The sequence below is a fragment of the Stegodyphus dumicola genome, chromosome 9, assembly GCF_044657685.1.
Source record: "Stegodyphus dumicola isolate Sdum_Otavi_A_Nest chromosome 9, ASM4465768v1".
In the NCBI taxonomy this organism is placed as follows: Eukaryota; Metazoa; Arthropoda; class Arachnida; order Araneae; family Eresidae; genus Stegodyphus; species Stegodyphus dumicola.
The window spans coordinates 153,491,366-153,508,809 of NC_140776.1; the positions used below are offsets into that span (position 1 = coordinate 153,491,366).

General features: G+C 33.6%; 1 protein-coding gene across 2 annotated transcripts in view; it reads right to left on the minus strand.

Moving 5' to 3' along the window:
• Positions 1-52: 52 nt before the first annotated feature.
• MED22 (Mediator complex subunit 22) overlaps positions 53-17,444 on the minus strand; it is a 29,380-nt gene continuing 11,988 nt past the window's right edge. For both annotated transcript variants that reach the window (XM_035368756.2, XM_035368757.2), the window contains exon 3: positions 53-3,733. In XM_035368756.2, the coding sequence (XP_035224647.2) occupies positions 3,476-3,733 (258 nt within the window). In that variant the 3' untranslated portion in view covers positions 53-3,475. The remainder of the gene's footprint in view (positions 3,734-17,444) is intronic.

Below are 17,444 nucleotides of genomic sequence, written 5' to 3' on the forward strand. Positions count from 1 at the left end.
CATATCAAGCAGTTTATTTGAAGTAAGTGAATTTTCATTGTAGATTTTGAAAAAAAAAAAAAAAAAAAAAAATATTATGGGACATATATGTCCCAATGGTCTGTTTTATTGGGACATTATTGTCCCAGTGGTTATTGAAATATATCTATGCCTCATTCTCAAAGTGGTCATTTCTGTATTTTTAGGCATAGCAATATCATGAATCGCAGGAAGGGATTGACAAAGGAAGAAATAATTAAATTATTGAATGAAACGGATTCAAGTGATGAATTGGACGATTCAGATATAGACAAGGAATATGTCCCTAGTTCCTCAGACAGTGATAGCTGTGAAGAATTGAGAGAAAATTCAGGAACATCAAGGGCACCGAAACGAAAGCTGTCATGTCTTGAGCATTCATCAGAACCCTCCGTTGACTCGGACTCTGATGATTTCTCACCCGATGAAGCGGAGCAGGTATCAAAATATAAGTGCAAGGCAAAAAATAAACATAAAAAAAAACTATTTCAAAACCTACTAATCCTGTCATTTGGTCAAATGTTGGTCCAAATTTTGAGCCACGGCTCCATGTATCTAAAGACCGTCCAACTGCAATACTGGCCAAAATCAACAGATCCTCTAATGAATTAGAATGTTTCTCATGTGTATTTTCACGAAGTCTTCTTATTTTTATTTCTCAATGTACCAACCAGCGCCTTGAAATACTGAGACATGAAAAAAAAGTAGATATTCCTGACACAGACCCTTCAGAAATTATGCTTGTGTTGGGAGTTATGCTTGTCATGTCGTATAATCAAGTACCGAACTTTTCAGATTATTGGTCCAGCAATTCTTCATTGGGAAACGAAGCTATCAAAAATGCGATTTCCCGTAACAGATGCCTATTGCTCTTTGCAAAAATGTACTTCAATGATCCAGAAAAAGATGCGAATGCTCCAAAGACATATTATATGGATGAAGTGGTGGCATGTTTCAAAAGGACATTTATGCAAGCTCGCGAAGATAGTCCCTTTCAAAGCATCGATGAATCCATGGCTAAATTCAAAGGTCGTTCTAGCCTAAAGCAGTATTTACCCCTAAAGCCAATAAAACGGGGAATCAAAGTGTGGGAGAGATGTGATGCTGCTACGGGCTACACCTATGACTTCAATATATATTCTGGCAAAGACATGGATAATACAGATCATGAGGGAACAATACTTGGAGAAAGAGTTGTTCTAAAACTTTCCTCAACAATACGTAACCCAGATGTTACACTTACATTTGATAGATTTTTTACAAGTGTAAACTTATTGGATAACATATCCTTTCCTTCTGTTGGTACTTGTATTTCTCGTAGAAAAGACATGCCAAAATTCTCTGACGAAAAACTTCAAAAAGGTGATTCAGAATTTCTCCAGAATAGAAGAGGAACTCTTGCAGCAAGATGGCAAGATTCAAAGGAAGTTCTGATTCTGAGTAATTGCCACGGACCTGATGTCATACAAGTAAAACGCAAGCAGAAAGATGGAGAAAAAGTAATGACAAATTGTCCTACCGCTATTGCCGACTATAACAGATTTATGGGAGGAGTAGATTTGTCTGATCAAAAGATATGCCTATATGATTTTGACAGAAGATCTACAAAATGGTGGAAAAAAGTATTTTATAAACTTTTGATGACAGCTGTTGTGAATGCACACATATTGTTTCAAGAAACCAAACATAGGAAAATACCTCTCTTGCAATACATTGTCCCCCTAGCCGAATTAATGATTGCTCATGGCAAAGAAAATGCAATTGTCAAGAGGAAGAAATCAGGTCGACCGTCAAATGCAACAAAACTGATGTTGAATGTTGGAGATCATTTGCCATTAGAAGGGCCAACAAGAAGATGTGCCCGCTGTGCCAAACAAAATAAAGAAACCCGAACAAAAACTGTTTTGCAATGTACCATACATAGAAATTTCATAAATAATGTTGTGTAGGTAGGTGTTTTCTGATAAAACTGTTTCAAAAGTATTGTGAAATTCATTTAGAACTAGAAAACTGAACTTTTCACTATGTTTTATATTGTCACTTCAACCCCAATGGGACACATGTGTCCCAACTAAAAAGACCAGTGTCCCACCTCCAAAATGGCCCTTACAGTAAATTTTTGCTGATAATTGGGCAGAATATTGCTATTTCTACTTTATTTTACCTAATAAACCCCTAATTTATCTTTTTTTTTTTAAAGAAAAAACTGGTTGTGAAAGGGTTAAAGTTTAAGGAAATTTGAAACGATATTCGTTTTATGTACTCTTGATATACTTGACCTTCGAGAGCTTCGGCAATAGATATTTTGCGCATCTGCAGCTGTTTCCCTCTATGTTTGGACGGAGCCATTTCTGTCGCAGAGGTTTTTTTATCTTAACAATACATATCCTTTTATTCTAACCTCCATGTACGGTATACGAGATTTGGCAACATTATGGTGAGCAGTAACAACAGTTACCTCTTTCTGTCTCTTAGTCTGTTTAAGGTGTTGGTGGCAGTTTTCAAAATTGTACCAAGGCCGTAGCGAAGACTAGAATTTTACAACAAAATCTTTAAAACCTTTTTTTTTTTATTTTAATAAATGCCTTATTTTTCATTTTGCAGTAAAATAAAAAAAAATAGTAATCAGTCATCTAGGCAAACGTTTAATATTCGCCAAAACAGCATTGATTACTGTAATTCAATTTTTAAGTAATTAACTTCATTTTAATGTTATTTATATCATTTAATGGTCTTCCCTCTAAATTTTTATTATTAGTTAATATTACTTTCAAATTTCACTGGCATAATTCTGAAACTAAATCTAGCAGTATGATGACATACTATCATGAAATTTAATGCACATTTTAGATTTCTTTCTTTTATTGAGCTGCCAAAAAAACTCATTTTTTAATCCTGATTGGGCAGATTCTAATCTAAATCTTTCAGTGGGGAAAAGAACTCCTATTATAGCTATAATAGCAATGCTTTCCTGATAATATATATATATATATAATAAATCATACACAACTGGCAAATTTTTGTGTTTTCAAGTGGTACCATAATTAATTTTACCTCTCAGTGCAGCCAACGCGCACTATGCGGATAGACTGGAATTTTCTCAAAAAACACCTGGAAAAGTCAGGGAATTTCATTCTCTGAGTGGCAACCCTGTAATCAGCAGAATTATGTTGAAAAAACAATGAAATCTATATAATTTAAGCTTAAAAAATAGCAATCATTTTCCCTTCAACTCTCATAATTCTTCCAAAATAGTTGAAATTTTATTTAGATGAAATTAATAGGACTTTTTTATTTGTACAGAGACATATTGGGGAGGGGGAATTTTAAGTCTTCCAGTGTTACCATGAAAGTTGAAAACTGTACACAGCACTTAATGACTTTATCACATTTGAGAATCTGCAATAAACTGCATATCAGCAGCATTTAACATTTCGATGTAATAAAAATTATATTCTTATTGATTTAACACATTTTCTTCAGAAAACATAGGTTTTAACTTGAATACTGATGAATAATATTCTTCTTCAAGATCATACAACTCAGCAGCCATATCATCTCGTAATGCAGCCAATTTAGAATCTATATTTTCTTGAAGAGCACGGCACACCTTTGTTTTCTGAGAGATAGCTTCATTGACAGATGGGAAATCATTTAAAATGAGATACTGTTTGATATCAGATATCAGCTTCATCAGAGATTCTGCAGCACGTACCTAAAACAAAATGCATATCAATTAAAAAACAAGGCTCAAATTACATAAATGTAACACTTCATTTCATTTAAAATTTGTCTTCTGAGGGAATTCCTAAACAAATTCAAAAAATGTTACACTTAATACATGGCTATCAAGTAAACAACACCTATCTTTTGTGGGTGAGTTCAACTGAATTATACTAAAGACCAAACATCAGAAACTCACCATTATGAACAATGTGGCACTTTTCAGAACTACAACAATAAATAGCACTCTTAAGTTTTCGCAACCACTTTAAGCAGAGGTCGCCAATTTTTAGAATGTGCCTAACTCTGGCAACCATTCTTATCATAGTCAAGCAACATAGCCATTTTTGCATGCTTTATTTTTGTTAATTATTAACAATTAAAATTTGTATTTTAAATTGCTAAAGTACGTTAACTTTTCACATAACACTTGCCAAATTATGATAAATATTGATTTAAAAAATTTGAGAAAACCACCAACCATTTCACCCTTTAATCAGTAAACAATCACCAAATTGCACCTAGGTTTGTGGCCTTAACACTATCCAATCACTACCAATAAGGCACAAGTATCCCAAATGGCTAATTGGATGTCACTGTTGGGCAATATTTTGATTTATCATTTAATATATTAAATGATAAATCAAAATACGAGATATTCTACAAATGAATACGCAAACTGTTTAAAATATCTTCTTAATAGAGGAGACAAAGAACTTTTACATGTTACTTCACATTCCAAAGTAATGATGTTTACAGGGTTTGTACACGTCTGCATATGAAAATTAAGTACTTTTACAAACCTTTAAGGACCTATTAGTAAATGGGAACTGAATAAATTCAATTAAAGATACTATCTATGCCCGAACTTCACTTTTGTAATACCATCCTAAGAATAAAATATAAATTTAATGAAGATCAGTGGCATTTTAATAACCTTTTTCTAACAGTTAGCTTATGTTCACCCTTTTTTCCTCATTTCGTCATACACTTGTTCAGTCTAGAGGTTTAGTAAATAACAGGCAGATTTTATGTCAAACGCATACTTGCCAACCTATGACACTCAAAAATCAGATTTTTTTAAGAAATCGGGAGATTTTTCACAATGTTAAAAAGACTTTTTAAATGAGGAAAATATAGTTTTTAATAATGAATTAACTTTAAATAGTAACTAATTCTTAAATGCAAGCAACACAAAAATACCTACAAAAACCTTTTATACTTACACATAAAAAATATTTTTATTACTTGCATCGTTTAAGGAAAAAAAAAAAAAAACTTTAATCAGTTTTTGTACAAATGTTATAAACGGTAGCAGATTTTGCTTTCTTTAAGAAACCTTTGTTCATAGCAATTGCCACGTAGGCCTGCTTTCACTAATAAAAGTTTTCTAATGTGTCATCACTAATATTAGATATAAATTTAGTCCTCGTTTTCACAACACTGAAAATCCTCTCACACTCTGCATTACTATGGGGAACTGTCAAGATGGCCAACATAATCCTAGACAGTTCTCTATAGTTTAAAATTCCATCAGCATCTTTCAGTTTTCCAATTAAACTCCACTGGGTGTCAATCCTAGCTGATTTTATAACTTCATCCAAGTTTTCTAATTATAAACTGCTATTATGCAGCTGTTAGACCTGTTTCAATTTTCCCTCCTTTTTAGAACTCCTTTCAAGATTATAATAAATATCAAAAATGTATTCATCCACATTTATTGGTAAAGAAGCTACTCCTTTTTCAGCTGCTAAATTTAAGAGGTGACAGGTGCACCTCATAATCTGCAAATCTGAATTTTCCTTTCTGAAGATGCCTGCAACACCAGTCTTCAAGCCTACCAATACAGGGTGCATTATTCGGCACCAAGTGCTAAGCAATTATCCAGAGGGACTGCATTTTCTTTTAAAGTTTTAATAATTAGCTGTGCTATATTAAAGCCTGTCAAATGTCCTTCTTATGTGGGGACAGAAAGTAAACTGCACTCAATTTCTGAAGACTCTGGATTAAAAAAAGAAACAATTGGATACAGTTTTGAATTGGTATTATTGCTTCCATCCATAGAGAGGCAGAACGGAGCTGTTTTAATGCGATCAATAAGTGAAGGGGCCCACCAGCGGCCGAGCGGTAAAGTCGCTGAACACTGGTAGTTCGGTCCGAGGTTCGAATCCCGCGAACGGGCTGGCTGCATGGGTGTTTTCGTGGTTTTCCCTATGTGTAACGTGTATACGAGCCAGTTTCCCTTAGAAAGTCCACCACGAAAGGCATCCCTCCTCTTAGGCAGATAGCCCTAGTGTGCTTTGCCATAATTAAATACACCAATAAGTGAAGATTTATTTTTCAAATCCATTTCTTTAACAATTGCACCTCTTTTGGTTCTTGCACTTAAGTATTTCTTAGCGATTTCACTATCAGGAAACATTTTTCTAAATAAAGCTGCAGCGTGATCCGATACATTCAGTGGGAGGTTGTGCTCCAGTAAAAAGGCAGAGAACAGACATTCTGCATTAATAACTTTTTGGTTCTTTGTTTCCGAAGAAAAATTTAATTTTTCGTTTTTTTTTTTCAAAACAGCTCATGTTGCCCTTGTGTTTTTGTGTACGCACATGTTTGAGAACATCCGCCCTTCCACCATGCGAAATCGAAAAATCGCAACGACAGGCGGTACACATAGCAAATTTATTACATTTCCTTGAGGAAATAATGGAAGGAAAGTCAACTGTGTACGATTTTTGAAACGTACACGAGTATTTCACCTTTCTCGTAGACATAACAAAAGATGATAATTTCTAAAACTATTTCCCGAAGGCACGTATACTCACACAAAATGACAGAAATAACTAAAGAACATCCAAATAACAGCTTGTTTTGTCCTCATTGGCTAATATATGCCAGATGACACACAGTGGAGCACGATGCCCATTGGAGAACTGGAGGACGTTTCTGGATACGTATATGCTCTCACTCACAAAGTAGAAGTTATCTAATTCGCAAGGTTTTGTTTTCAGATATAATCTAGAGAAAATTCATTTGCTTCGGACGTCCAAAATCACTTTTTTGTTCATATAACAAAGTATTAAGCCAAGTTCCATAAAAATCGTGAGAAATTTTAAGAATAAGAAAAAGTCGGGAGAAATATATTGTAAATCGGGTTGGCGGAAGAGCGGTCGAAAATCGGGAGTCTCCCGCCTAAATCGGGAGAGTTGGCAAGTCTTCAAACGGCATAGTTTAAAATGAGAAGAAAAATCATAATCAGCAAGATTAATAACAGAAGATCAGCTGTTTGCCACTGCTGCTGCTAGCCTAGAGAGAAAACTATTATCAGAACAGACCTGAATGCCTGATATTCGCACGGTTAGCAAGTTTTCAAAGTTAGTTATGCTGTGCTCGTCTAAGACAGTTAGTGTCATAGCTTCGTGAAGAGCTCCTGGAGTTATAATCCAGTTAATATACTTTAAGGTTCCAATAAAGCACCAGAGATAGTAAGTTGTTTTGTGTTATTTTATGTCTCATTAGCTGCAAAGAATAAGTTTTACATTAACTATATTTTTGTGACCACAGTAAGGATTAATGACAGGCAATAACTTGCTTTAACGTGCAGATAACTTTTAACAGTAATTAAATTAAGTAGTTAAATAGTCATTATAGATAACTATTAAATTTTATTCATTTTTTAAAAATATACAAAAAAGCATTAAAATTACTATCTAATAACACTTCAGTTTCAAACACATGTAATTTATGGCACTGATTCTTAAATATTAGGATAATTATACACTACTAGCTACACATTAAAGCAAGAACACACAATAAAATAGTTATGCATCTTTTCAATTTGAAACCTTCCCCGACTTTTTGGCTAATTTATATCAATTTCCTTCTCTTTAAGCAGCTTTTCTGACAAAAAAAATTGTTTCAATATGCAAAACAATTTTTCTGCTTTATCTCCTAATTTGTCCTCTCAACAATGTATCTCAAAATGGGGGAAAAAATGCACATTCTGAAAATTCTGGATATTCTAAGACAATTACATAGCTAATCTACTTTTCCTAAGAATTTTTTTGTAAAATGCTTTATAGCATTTATTACTCTTATTTTTTAGATTCAAAATATTGTAGTAATAAGTCACCAAAATTGAAATTAAATTTACATTATAATATTGCATGGAAAAATAAAACTGTTTTATTTTAATGTCATTTTGTAAATTTAATTTCAATATATTACCATTATTTTGATGCAATTTATTAATGTTATATATTAAAAAAATCACCAAAATGTTGATATGTCACTAAATTTAGAGCCATTCAACTAAAGAATTCATATTCTCAAAGGCAAAAGTTGCTTCATTAGAAAAAAATTTTTTTTTCAAATGCGCATGTTTCATTTCTTGCCTAGAAACTTGTGTACTGCACTGTTTATATTAGAAAGAGGAACAAATTCAAATGATAACTATATTTTTCAGTGAATTGCGAAAAGTATTCCTCCAAAATGCTAATTCACATTCAAAACTGCAGTCTTAAAAACAGACCAATATTTCAGACCTTCAATTTTGGATGAAATTAGGAACTTAGGACCAAAAATCAATTCCAAAAACCTAAGGACTGTACAAACCTTGTATTTATAATATGCTAAACTAAATTTTACTATGCATAGCTATTAAATAAAGACTAGACTAGCAACTAAAAATAATGTTTGTGGCAAATGCCAATCACAGTACACACAAGTGTACATATTAATTCATTAGTTCATTTTTATTTCCAGAGATTACTAAAAAATGTTTTATATGTAGTTATATTACCAAATACTACACATCTACCGAAATGCACGATCTCTAGTGAAATTTGCATCAATATAATTTACTGAAATTACAATCTTTCAGCTTTCCCACTAAACATTAAAAATGCATTGGCTGTCTTATTTTTACTTCCTTGTACGAAGTAAAAAGGAAGTATTGTAATCGCAAAAAGTTTCAGGCAACATATTTCAACGAAAATATCCATTTTGACCGCTATCGAATGTAATTTAGCGATGTTTTTGCGTGATATCTGTGTACAGAAGGACAGAAAGACTCTTTTCCTCCAAAAAAATTATAAAAATGAATTTGGAAGAGAATTTTTCGTGGCGTCTGAACGTATCTCACATAACTCAAAAACGAGTAGCCACAGAACGTTGAAGTTTTGTACATAGGACTGCTATAACATGTAGACATGCACCTCGTATTTTGGTTGCAATTGGCCACACCAAACGTATATAAATATATTTATATATATATCCACTCTGTTACCCGGCTCAGTGATCTCAGTTTCTTTACTCTTATATGTTTGTAAATTGTTAATTTTTTGCTTTAAAAATAATTGAATTATGTTGTTCTTATCTTCCAGTTAGTGTTTTTATGCCTTTAGTAAGTCTGCATGCAATATTTATAGAATTATCAACAATTTAAAAGTTGTTTAAGTGCAGCTAAGCCGAATTTTGCGGATGGCGGGCATGTTTGTTTACATTTGAAACAGCAGAATTGTAGATTTGTTACCAATCTAGAGAGACTAAGCTTTGCAACATAAAAATAATGCCTTCATTTATTATTGCGAATTAAATCATGCTTAATTTTTTCTGGAATTTTTTCGAGGAAATAAGTGTTTAAGATTTACTTCGTAATTTTTAATGCAGATATTTTGAGTTTTTTTATGTATTTTTGCCTTGTCACAAAGTGAGAACTGGATTAATCGAATGAGAAATACTAAATCGTCTGTGAAAAACTTTCTTTTCTGTTTTGTTTGCTTAAGTTCTTTCATACATCGTTTCAGCTTTATTATAGTATTTGATTAAAACATGTGGCAAGGATAATTTTCAAATGATATAAATTTTGTGCATTCAGAGTGTCGTTATAGTAAACAAATATAGTGAATTTTAAAGAGTGCATTTATTCTATTGTGGTTTATGCACTGTCGACAAAGTAGATTTAATTCAATCCAATCAATTTAAATGAAATTCAAGGAAAAAATGCGTATAATTTAATATTCCATACAAGGAAGTCACGTGGTGTACACATCAGATTTTTTTTTGACAAATTATGCCAAAGCAACCAACTGTTCACTTTCTTCTAATTATAAAGATCATTTTACGAAATTCGTAAGATATTGTTTCAATAGAACTAGTCACAGGATGTGGAATTTTAAAAACTTTCATAAATTATTTCTAGAAATGACATAATACGTATTAACCACAAAAAATGATTTAAAAAGAAATGGACAATGTGCATCAGAAATCAAATAAAGAATCATTCAGTTTCATTCAGAGAGATTCCTTCAAAACATCATATGCACACTTAATAAAGGTGAAAGAAAAGGTATTTAAGTAAACAATGGTAAATTATTAAAACTATTACATCAATTAGAAATTACTGATAACATTTATAAATATGAATACAAATGTTGATATATTAATATAAATTTTAAAATATGCATATACCACTGAAATAATTAGAGACATTAAACACAAAAACATAAAGAGGGGAAAGTGCACATAAAAAATCAAATCATGAATCATACAGTTTATTTCACAGATACTTTCAAAATATATGTATGCTTGATAAACACCGGAAAGAACTGAAATTAAAACATTAGAATAATTATTTCTAAATATAACAAGACAACTCTTAGATCAATAAAGAATATTATGTACCACTGAAATTGGTTTTCTTTAATTAAAATAAAAATTTAATAGAGAGAGAAGTGAGCATCAGAAATTAAATAAAGAATCATTCAGTTTATTTCAGAGAGATTCCTTCAAAACATCACATGCACACTTGCTACTGTAAAAGCATTTTAATTAAATATATTTCTAGAATTTCCCAAAATTAATGAAAAAGTCTAAATACTAACACTGGTGATTCAATTATTTCTTAAATAAAAAATATGTGTGAAATGAAAGATTGTGCCCAGCTTTTTATTTAAAAATTTGCTAGATTGTGTAAATCATTTGATGACCAACAGGTGACAGGTGACAGCAGGACAGGGCACCCGGACGGCTTTCTATGACTACTCGGGTATTACCCTGGCCCTGCAACCATCTTGAGTCTTCACAGTTGTAAGATGCTTTTATGTTTATTGCAGGTGCCCTATTCCGGCCTGCAGAGGTCTATGCCCATTTTTTCTAGTTTGGCCATTATGCATTTAAGCTTTTGCCACGTGCCTCGATGTTTTATGAGAAGGCATTTGAAAGGCAGAACATTGGTAGTTGGGAATTTTATGTGCCATTCTGCTGTTAAGGGGCACTCCGTGAAATAATGGTCTGGTGAGCCCACGTTGCCACAAACACACATATCAGTTGTTGCTAGACCCCTTTCTGCAAAGTACGTCGGAAAGGGGCCGTGGCCTGTTATATATCGCGTGAGGTAGGGCGATGAGATGAGCCGGTCCACCTCTACCTTGGGCAGGAACTCATATGCTCTGCGGCCTTGCGGGATTTGGTCCCATTCATTCTGCCAGTTTCCAATGGCGGACTCCTCTATTTGCCTCTTTAGGCATGACCGGGGCAGGGGCACCTGAATCTGCTCCGTTTCCTCATTTTGGGCAACCTTCTTGGCAAGAGCGTCTGCTGCTTCATTTCCCTGGATTCCGGCGTGCGCCTTCACCCAGGAAATTTGGATTCTCATTGACTTTTCTTGTAGACGGAGGACTTCTTGCAGGTGCGAGATTAGTGCGGAGCGCTGGAGAGGGTTGTTGATAGCATAAATGCTTGACAGGCTGTCAGTAAATATCGTAGCTCGACTCTGCCGTGTGTCAATTGCCCATTTCACTGCCTTTGTGAGGGCAACTACTTCCGCTTGGAACACTGAGTTCTGTGCTCCCAGACGGCCCTTCCATTCCTTTGCTATGTTTCCATTTATATAGGCTATATAGGCACTGCCTACAGCGTTATCAATTTTTGACCCGTCTGTATAAAGCACGGCCCCTGGTCCGTCTAAGCGCGGGGTTAACGCTGGTGAGTGGAAAGTCCTTATGCCCAGTCCATAATCCGACGGATGTGTGCTTAGTTTGGACCTGCGTGTTTCGTAGACTTCTGGCAGATAGCATGTATCCCCATATGTGCATGGCTGTTGGAGTTGCGTCACCGTTGCAATTGAGGCTTCTTGCTGCGCTTTGATTGGGAGCGGCATAAGCCCTGCTAATACCGAAGCGGCCGCAGTCCTGTAGGTCTTCGTTATGGCCAGGACAAATGGTCGCTGTGCACTACTTAGCAATTTTGCCTTTCTGACTGTCATCGGGGCTGCCCAGATGGCTGCTCCGTAGGTTAGGACCCTCTCCGCGACAGTGGAGTAAAGTATCTTGTAGATATTGGGCCGAAGGCCCCAGTGCGGGCCTTGCATTTTTTGCAGATTGTTTGCGATTCGGCGAGCCTTTTCTCTTTGGGCTTTAAGGTGAGGCAGCCAGGTGAACTTTTCATCCAATATAATACCCAGTTTGATGACCAACAGGAAGACATTCATTTTTGGCACTGCTGGCACAATTGCAGTAACCCTGACCTCATCCCTTTTCTTAATGAGAAAAGCCCCTTAACCCCCCAAAAGAAACTCATTCATTCACTGACCAGGAGGAGAAAAAAGCAATTGTTATGACATATACTTCCTCTTTGATGTGCAGAATTTTCATCTCCATAAAGACGGAAAACCACTGTGCAATTCTAAGATTATCGTTAAGATCATCCAACAAAGCATCAACTTGAATTCATTTTTAAAATATAAGCAAATAGTCATTAATTAATATGGTGAATGTCTTAAAGCAATAAACACACTTCTTAGCTATTAATTTTTTTAAAATTTCTTATGAACATTTGCACTGTTGTAACTAACAAGACATTTCTAATGCTATATTTTTAACTGATTAAGGCTTAATTAGTTGGTATAGGATCATTTGTTTCAAAATTTATTTTTAGTTTTAAAGTTTTTAATATTTTTCCAATACCTTAAAATTTTTAATCGTTAGACTGCATTCTGAAGATCTGTTTGTAGTATTTTTAATTTCAAACAGTAATAAACAAGACAGGATAAGACCTACTGTAGGAGGGTGATTGTCTGGGCATGACTGTATCCTAGAAACCTGCTCTGAAATGTTTGGAACTGTAAAATAAATAAATATGAATAGAGGTTTGTGGACAAGTGCCTTCAGCACATACCAAAAAGGGAGCCCAACAAGACTTTCCCAAACTAAAATGATCGCTCTCGCAGAGTTCAGAGAGTATGTGTTTTAAACACCATTCACAATCGAGTTTATTCGAGCTAACACCGTCAGTTCCATGTGTCGACTAGCTCTACTATGCATGCAGTTCAGATTTATTAAACTTGTTGCCCTATAGGAAAAAAATAGTTTTAGAAATGGGACGACTGTCTCCGTTAGCTCAGATAAACACCAAGAAACGCCGCTCTTTAGGAGATAATCAATACAGAATATAATTTTTATAATGTTCTGTTATAAAATATAGCCTGATTTTTTTAAAAAAATTGCAGCTTAAAACAAAATTAGCGTCTTTAGAAAATAAAAACCTAAATTTTTCCTCTGGTTAACTGCTTTAGAAACAACAAAATGCAAAAACTCTTAAAAATTATGAGAAAATAACTTACTAGCAAATTTTCTAAATTTACATGTTTTACTTTTAACTATGTGAACACTCTCGGGGAGAAGGAATAAATTAAGTTAGATTATGCTGACTAAGGCAAAGCAACTTGCAGGCTATCTGGTAAGGGAAAGGATGGCTCTGTAGAGGATGTTTTTAAAGGAAACTGGCACAGAACCATATCAGACATGGAAAAAAAAAAAGCATAAAACTTCCAAAAACAGTATCCAAATCACTCTTAGAAACATTAAAATTATTAAACTAATTTAAGCAAGAATGAGTGCCGCCAGATATATAATCTGTTTATTTGGTAAGTACAGAAAGTAGAAATGAATACTGTTCAATTTTTAATGATTAAACCATGGACCTACTTAGATCTTATTTGCATTCCTTGAAGTTTACAAATCATAGTGCTGCCATGTTATCAGCAATTCAAAATACAGATTCTACTTTTAAACTGTGCATATAATCCTATTGGAATAGCTATGCAATTCACAAATTTAAATATACTACCACCTTTCTACAAATACTATTTACTGACCATAATAGTGAATCAATGAAAGTTTTGAGCAAAATTAAAAATTTATGTCTTTAAGATTTGAAAATTACTTTAAAGTTTTTTTTAATTGCAAAGCTAGCATATATCATTACTGTCACCTTTTAAATTATATTAGATAGTTATGTGTTATCTTGTCATCAGTGAAACTGGCACCGAGCAATGCAATTTAGCTTCATTTAGAATAAGTCCCGATGTACCAACACACAAAATATGTTTTTATTTTAATGTAACCCCAATTCATTCTTGAAAAGCCACTTTTTGTTTTTATGAACAAGGATATAAATTAACTGTTACTGCTTATTTTTTCTTATATTTTGAGAAAAGTTCAAGGGCAGTAGAATCACATTTATGACTGCAATCCAACACAATTGATCAAGAGAATTAACATCTGTTGAATGGCGAGAAAGAATAGTTAATTGCAGCTGACAGAAAAATAATCACATGCAGAAAGTTAGAGCAATCTAAAGGAAGCTTCCAGTAAAATTGGAGGGTCTAACAAAATACTACATATAAAAGTAAGCCTTTTAATGAAGTGTAAAAACAATGTGGATTGAATACTTCTGCAGCAGCAGCGGGTATTTGGTCGATTGTGTAGAGAATGACAAATGTCTTATTGCAAGAGCTGCAGACAGAAGGGCAACTTAGAATTCTGCAAAAATGATTGGTGCAACTTTAGCAAGAGCTTTGCCAACTTCGATGCAATTACCTTATTTTACTTCACTCTACTAAATTTCATAACATGCGAATGTTAAAATTAATTATAATTAAAAAACATGATTTTTATTCAGAATATGTATTAAGCATTTATGACAATATTTTATTCTATATTCTAATTAAAGAGCACAAATATTTTGAATGACATAGCAAACAAACAAACAAACCAAAAAAAAAAAAAAAAAAAAAAAAAAAACTAAATAAATCAAGAAAGAGTGCATTCAAAAGACAATTGGGCATCAGAAAAATAAATCTTCCTTCATTTTATTTTCAGTGAGATTCCTTCAAACATCATATGCATGAGTAACAAAATGTTATACTAGAGCAGAGTGTCTAAAATGATCATAACTGAAACCATCATTAGAATTTAATATCACAGAAACTTATACATTTAAAAACATGCACAAAATAGATAAAATTATTTTCCTTATAAATCCAGCTATGCATTTTTACGGAACAGATAATAATTTTCGATGCCAGAACTCTAGTCCATCATTCAACAACTACAGACAGATACAAATAAACTACAGGTTTTAATATAGCTAAACTTATAAAACTACAGGCATAATGCTTTTATTGTAACTAGCACACTAGTTAAAATACATGAAGCACAATTTTGCATTTCAACTGATTTCCCTAATAAATCATAAAGCCAAACCTTTTCTCATGGCAAACATTACAAATATATCTTAAAGGCGAAAATGGTGTGGGGGTGCAAACAAAGGCCTTAAACAGAAATCTTTTGTTAGAAAAGAAAACATTTACATTTCGTTCAGCGTGATTGTCGAGTATACTCTACATCCGACTAGCTAGGCACCAATCCTCATTACACCCATACATGAACCAAATACTAACATGGCATATACGATTAAAAACCTTATGTATACCCTAAAAATATATTAAATGCTACCTTGTAATTTAGCAATTAAATATACAGACTTAAAATGATTTCAATGAAAAATCACATGGCAGAAAAATTTTACCATTAGGACTATAGTCTTGATATATCAGCATTAAAACAAAACCTGCCTACGTGATCAAACAAGATATGCTTGATAGAAATATTAGCAGGGCTGTGGAGTCAACTCCAGTTTTATTGGACAGTTTGAATTTGAAATGAAATTAAAATGAATTGAAAAAATTAATGACAAGCTGAGTTATTTTTATTTATGGACTATATACATTAAAAATTATTTTCTATTTTATTGACATAATAAATAAATAAAAGGGAGGAGGATGTGATATTTGCCATTAGTGATTAAACTGATTCATTTAGCTACAAATCTCGCTGGTAAATTTAGGTAAGCAGCAGCAGCAAGAATTCCCATAATCGATGCCATTCAGTGGCGTAGCGAGAGGGGGGCATGGGGGTGCATGATGCCCCGGGCGCCGCTCGTAGAGGGGCGCCAAATGGTCTCCAAACAAGATTTTCCGGAAAATTTCAGTTTTTATTTTGATCGATTTCTGTAAAATATATTTAAACTTAATAACTATTGTAATTAATTATATATAATTAATTATTTATTTTCTTGATTTGTCTGATAAAATGTGTAATAAAATGTTTGCAGTACATCAACCAAAACGTTCTTCCTGACCACTTTATTTCTCCAAAGTAGAGATATATTAATATTTTTTTAAACGAAATGCACGTATATGTTCTGCTTTTATTTTAAAACGATTTCTCAAACATATCCAGTTTCTAAAATCCGATTCCATAATCTGGAAATGACATTTTAGGAAAATCCTAATGCTTCCGTTCCTAATGCTTCCGTTACAATGGATTGCGTTTGACTCTCCTGTAAACGACTGATGGCCTTCCTGGCTACCGATTCAACTATGTCATCTTGCTGAGACATCGTATATTCACTGCTACGAAGCATTCAACGCATGTCAATTGTTTTTAATCTCCTATTACAAAAGGAATACTGCAGGTCGCTTCTCACTTCTTATCTAAAACGCATAGTTTTAGACTTCACAGACTAAATTTGCATATTCCCAACTTTGTAAACGTTATAATTTTCCTTTATAATCTCTTCTATTTCCTTTTGTTCAAAAAGGTTGTCGATTATATGGTTATTTCATACCGAACCCACAATATCCCCTAATTGTTTTGAGCAGTGACTATGACTGTATGACGTTACTCCGCAGTAGAAAAGAAACGGAACCTAAAACTCCACTACAAATCTATAGAGAAAATGTTTTTCCAAACCTAAGAGCCGCACTTCAAATACTACTTACTATTTCATTATCAAATGCTAATTATGAGCGGTGCTAAAATTATTAAATAAATTTTCACATATTTACAATCAACGATGGGACAAGATCCCCTAAGTCATCTAGCATTTTTAAGTGTGGAAAGAGAAAAATTTGAAAGGATCGACTTTGATGAAGTATATAGTAAATTTGCTTCATCCAAGGTAAGAAAAATGTATACATAGTAATTAATTGTATTCATATATTATATTATTATTAATAAATATAAGTGCCCTACCAAGTCGAGGTGCACGTGATTGAAGGGAGATGAGGGCAAATTAAAATTTTTAAGTTGGCTGGTGGTGTGTCTGACAATTTTAGATCTTTGGCACTCCAAGCACGAACGTGTCTAGTTGGCTATGTCCTTTTGCATGCTAGGCCATACGAAACGTTGCTGTATCATTTCTTTTCGAAGCCTTGATGCCAGGATGTGACAGACGATGTCACTAACTAAAAATGGCATGGTGAAATCCGGAGGGAACATAAGGTCGAAATCTTCAATCCTGAACATCACAATAAAGTGATTTTCCAGGTGACAGCTGCATAGGCTGCAAGTTGAGATTGG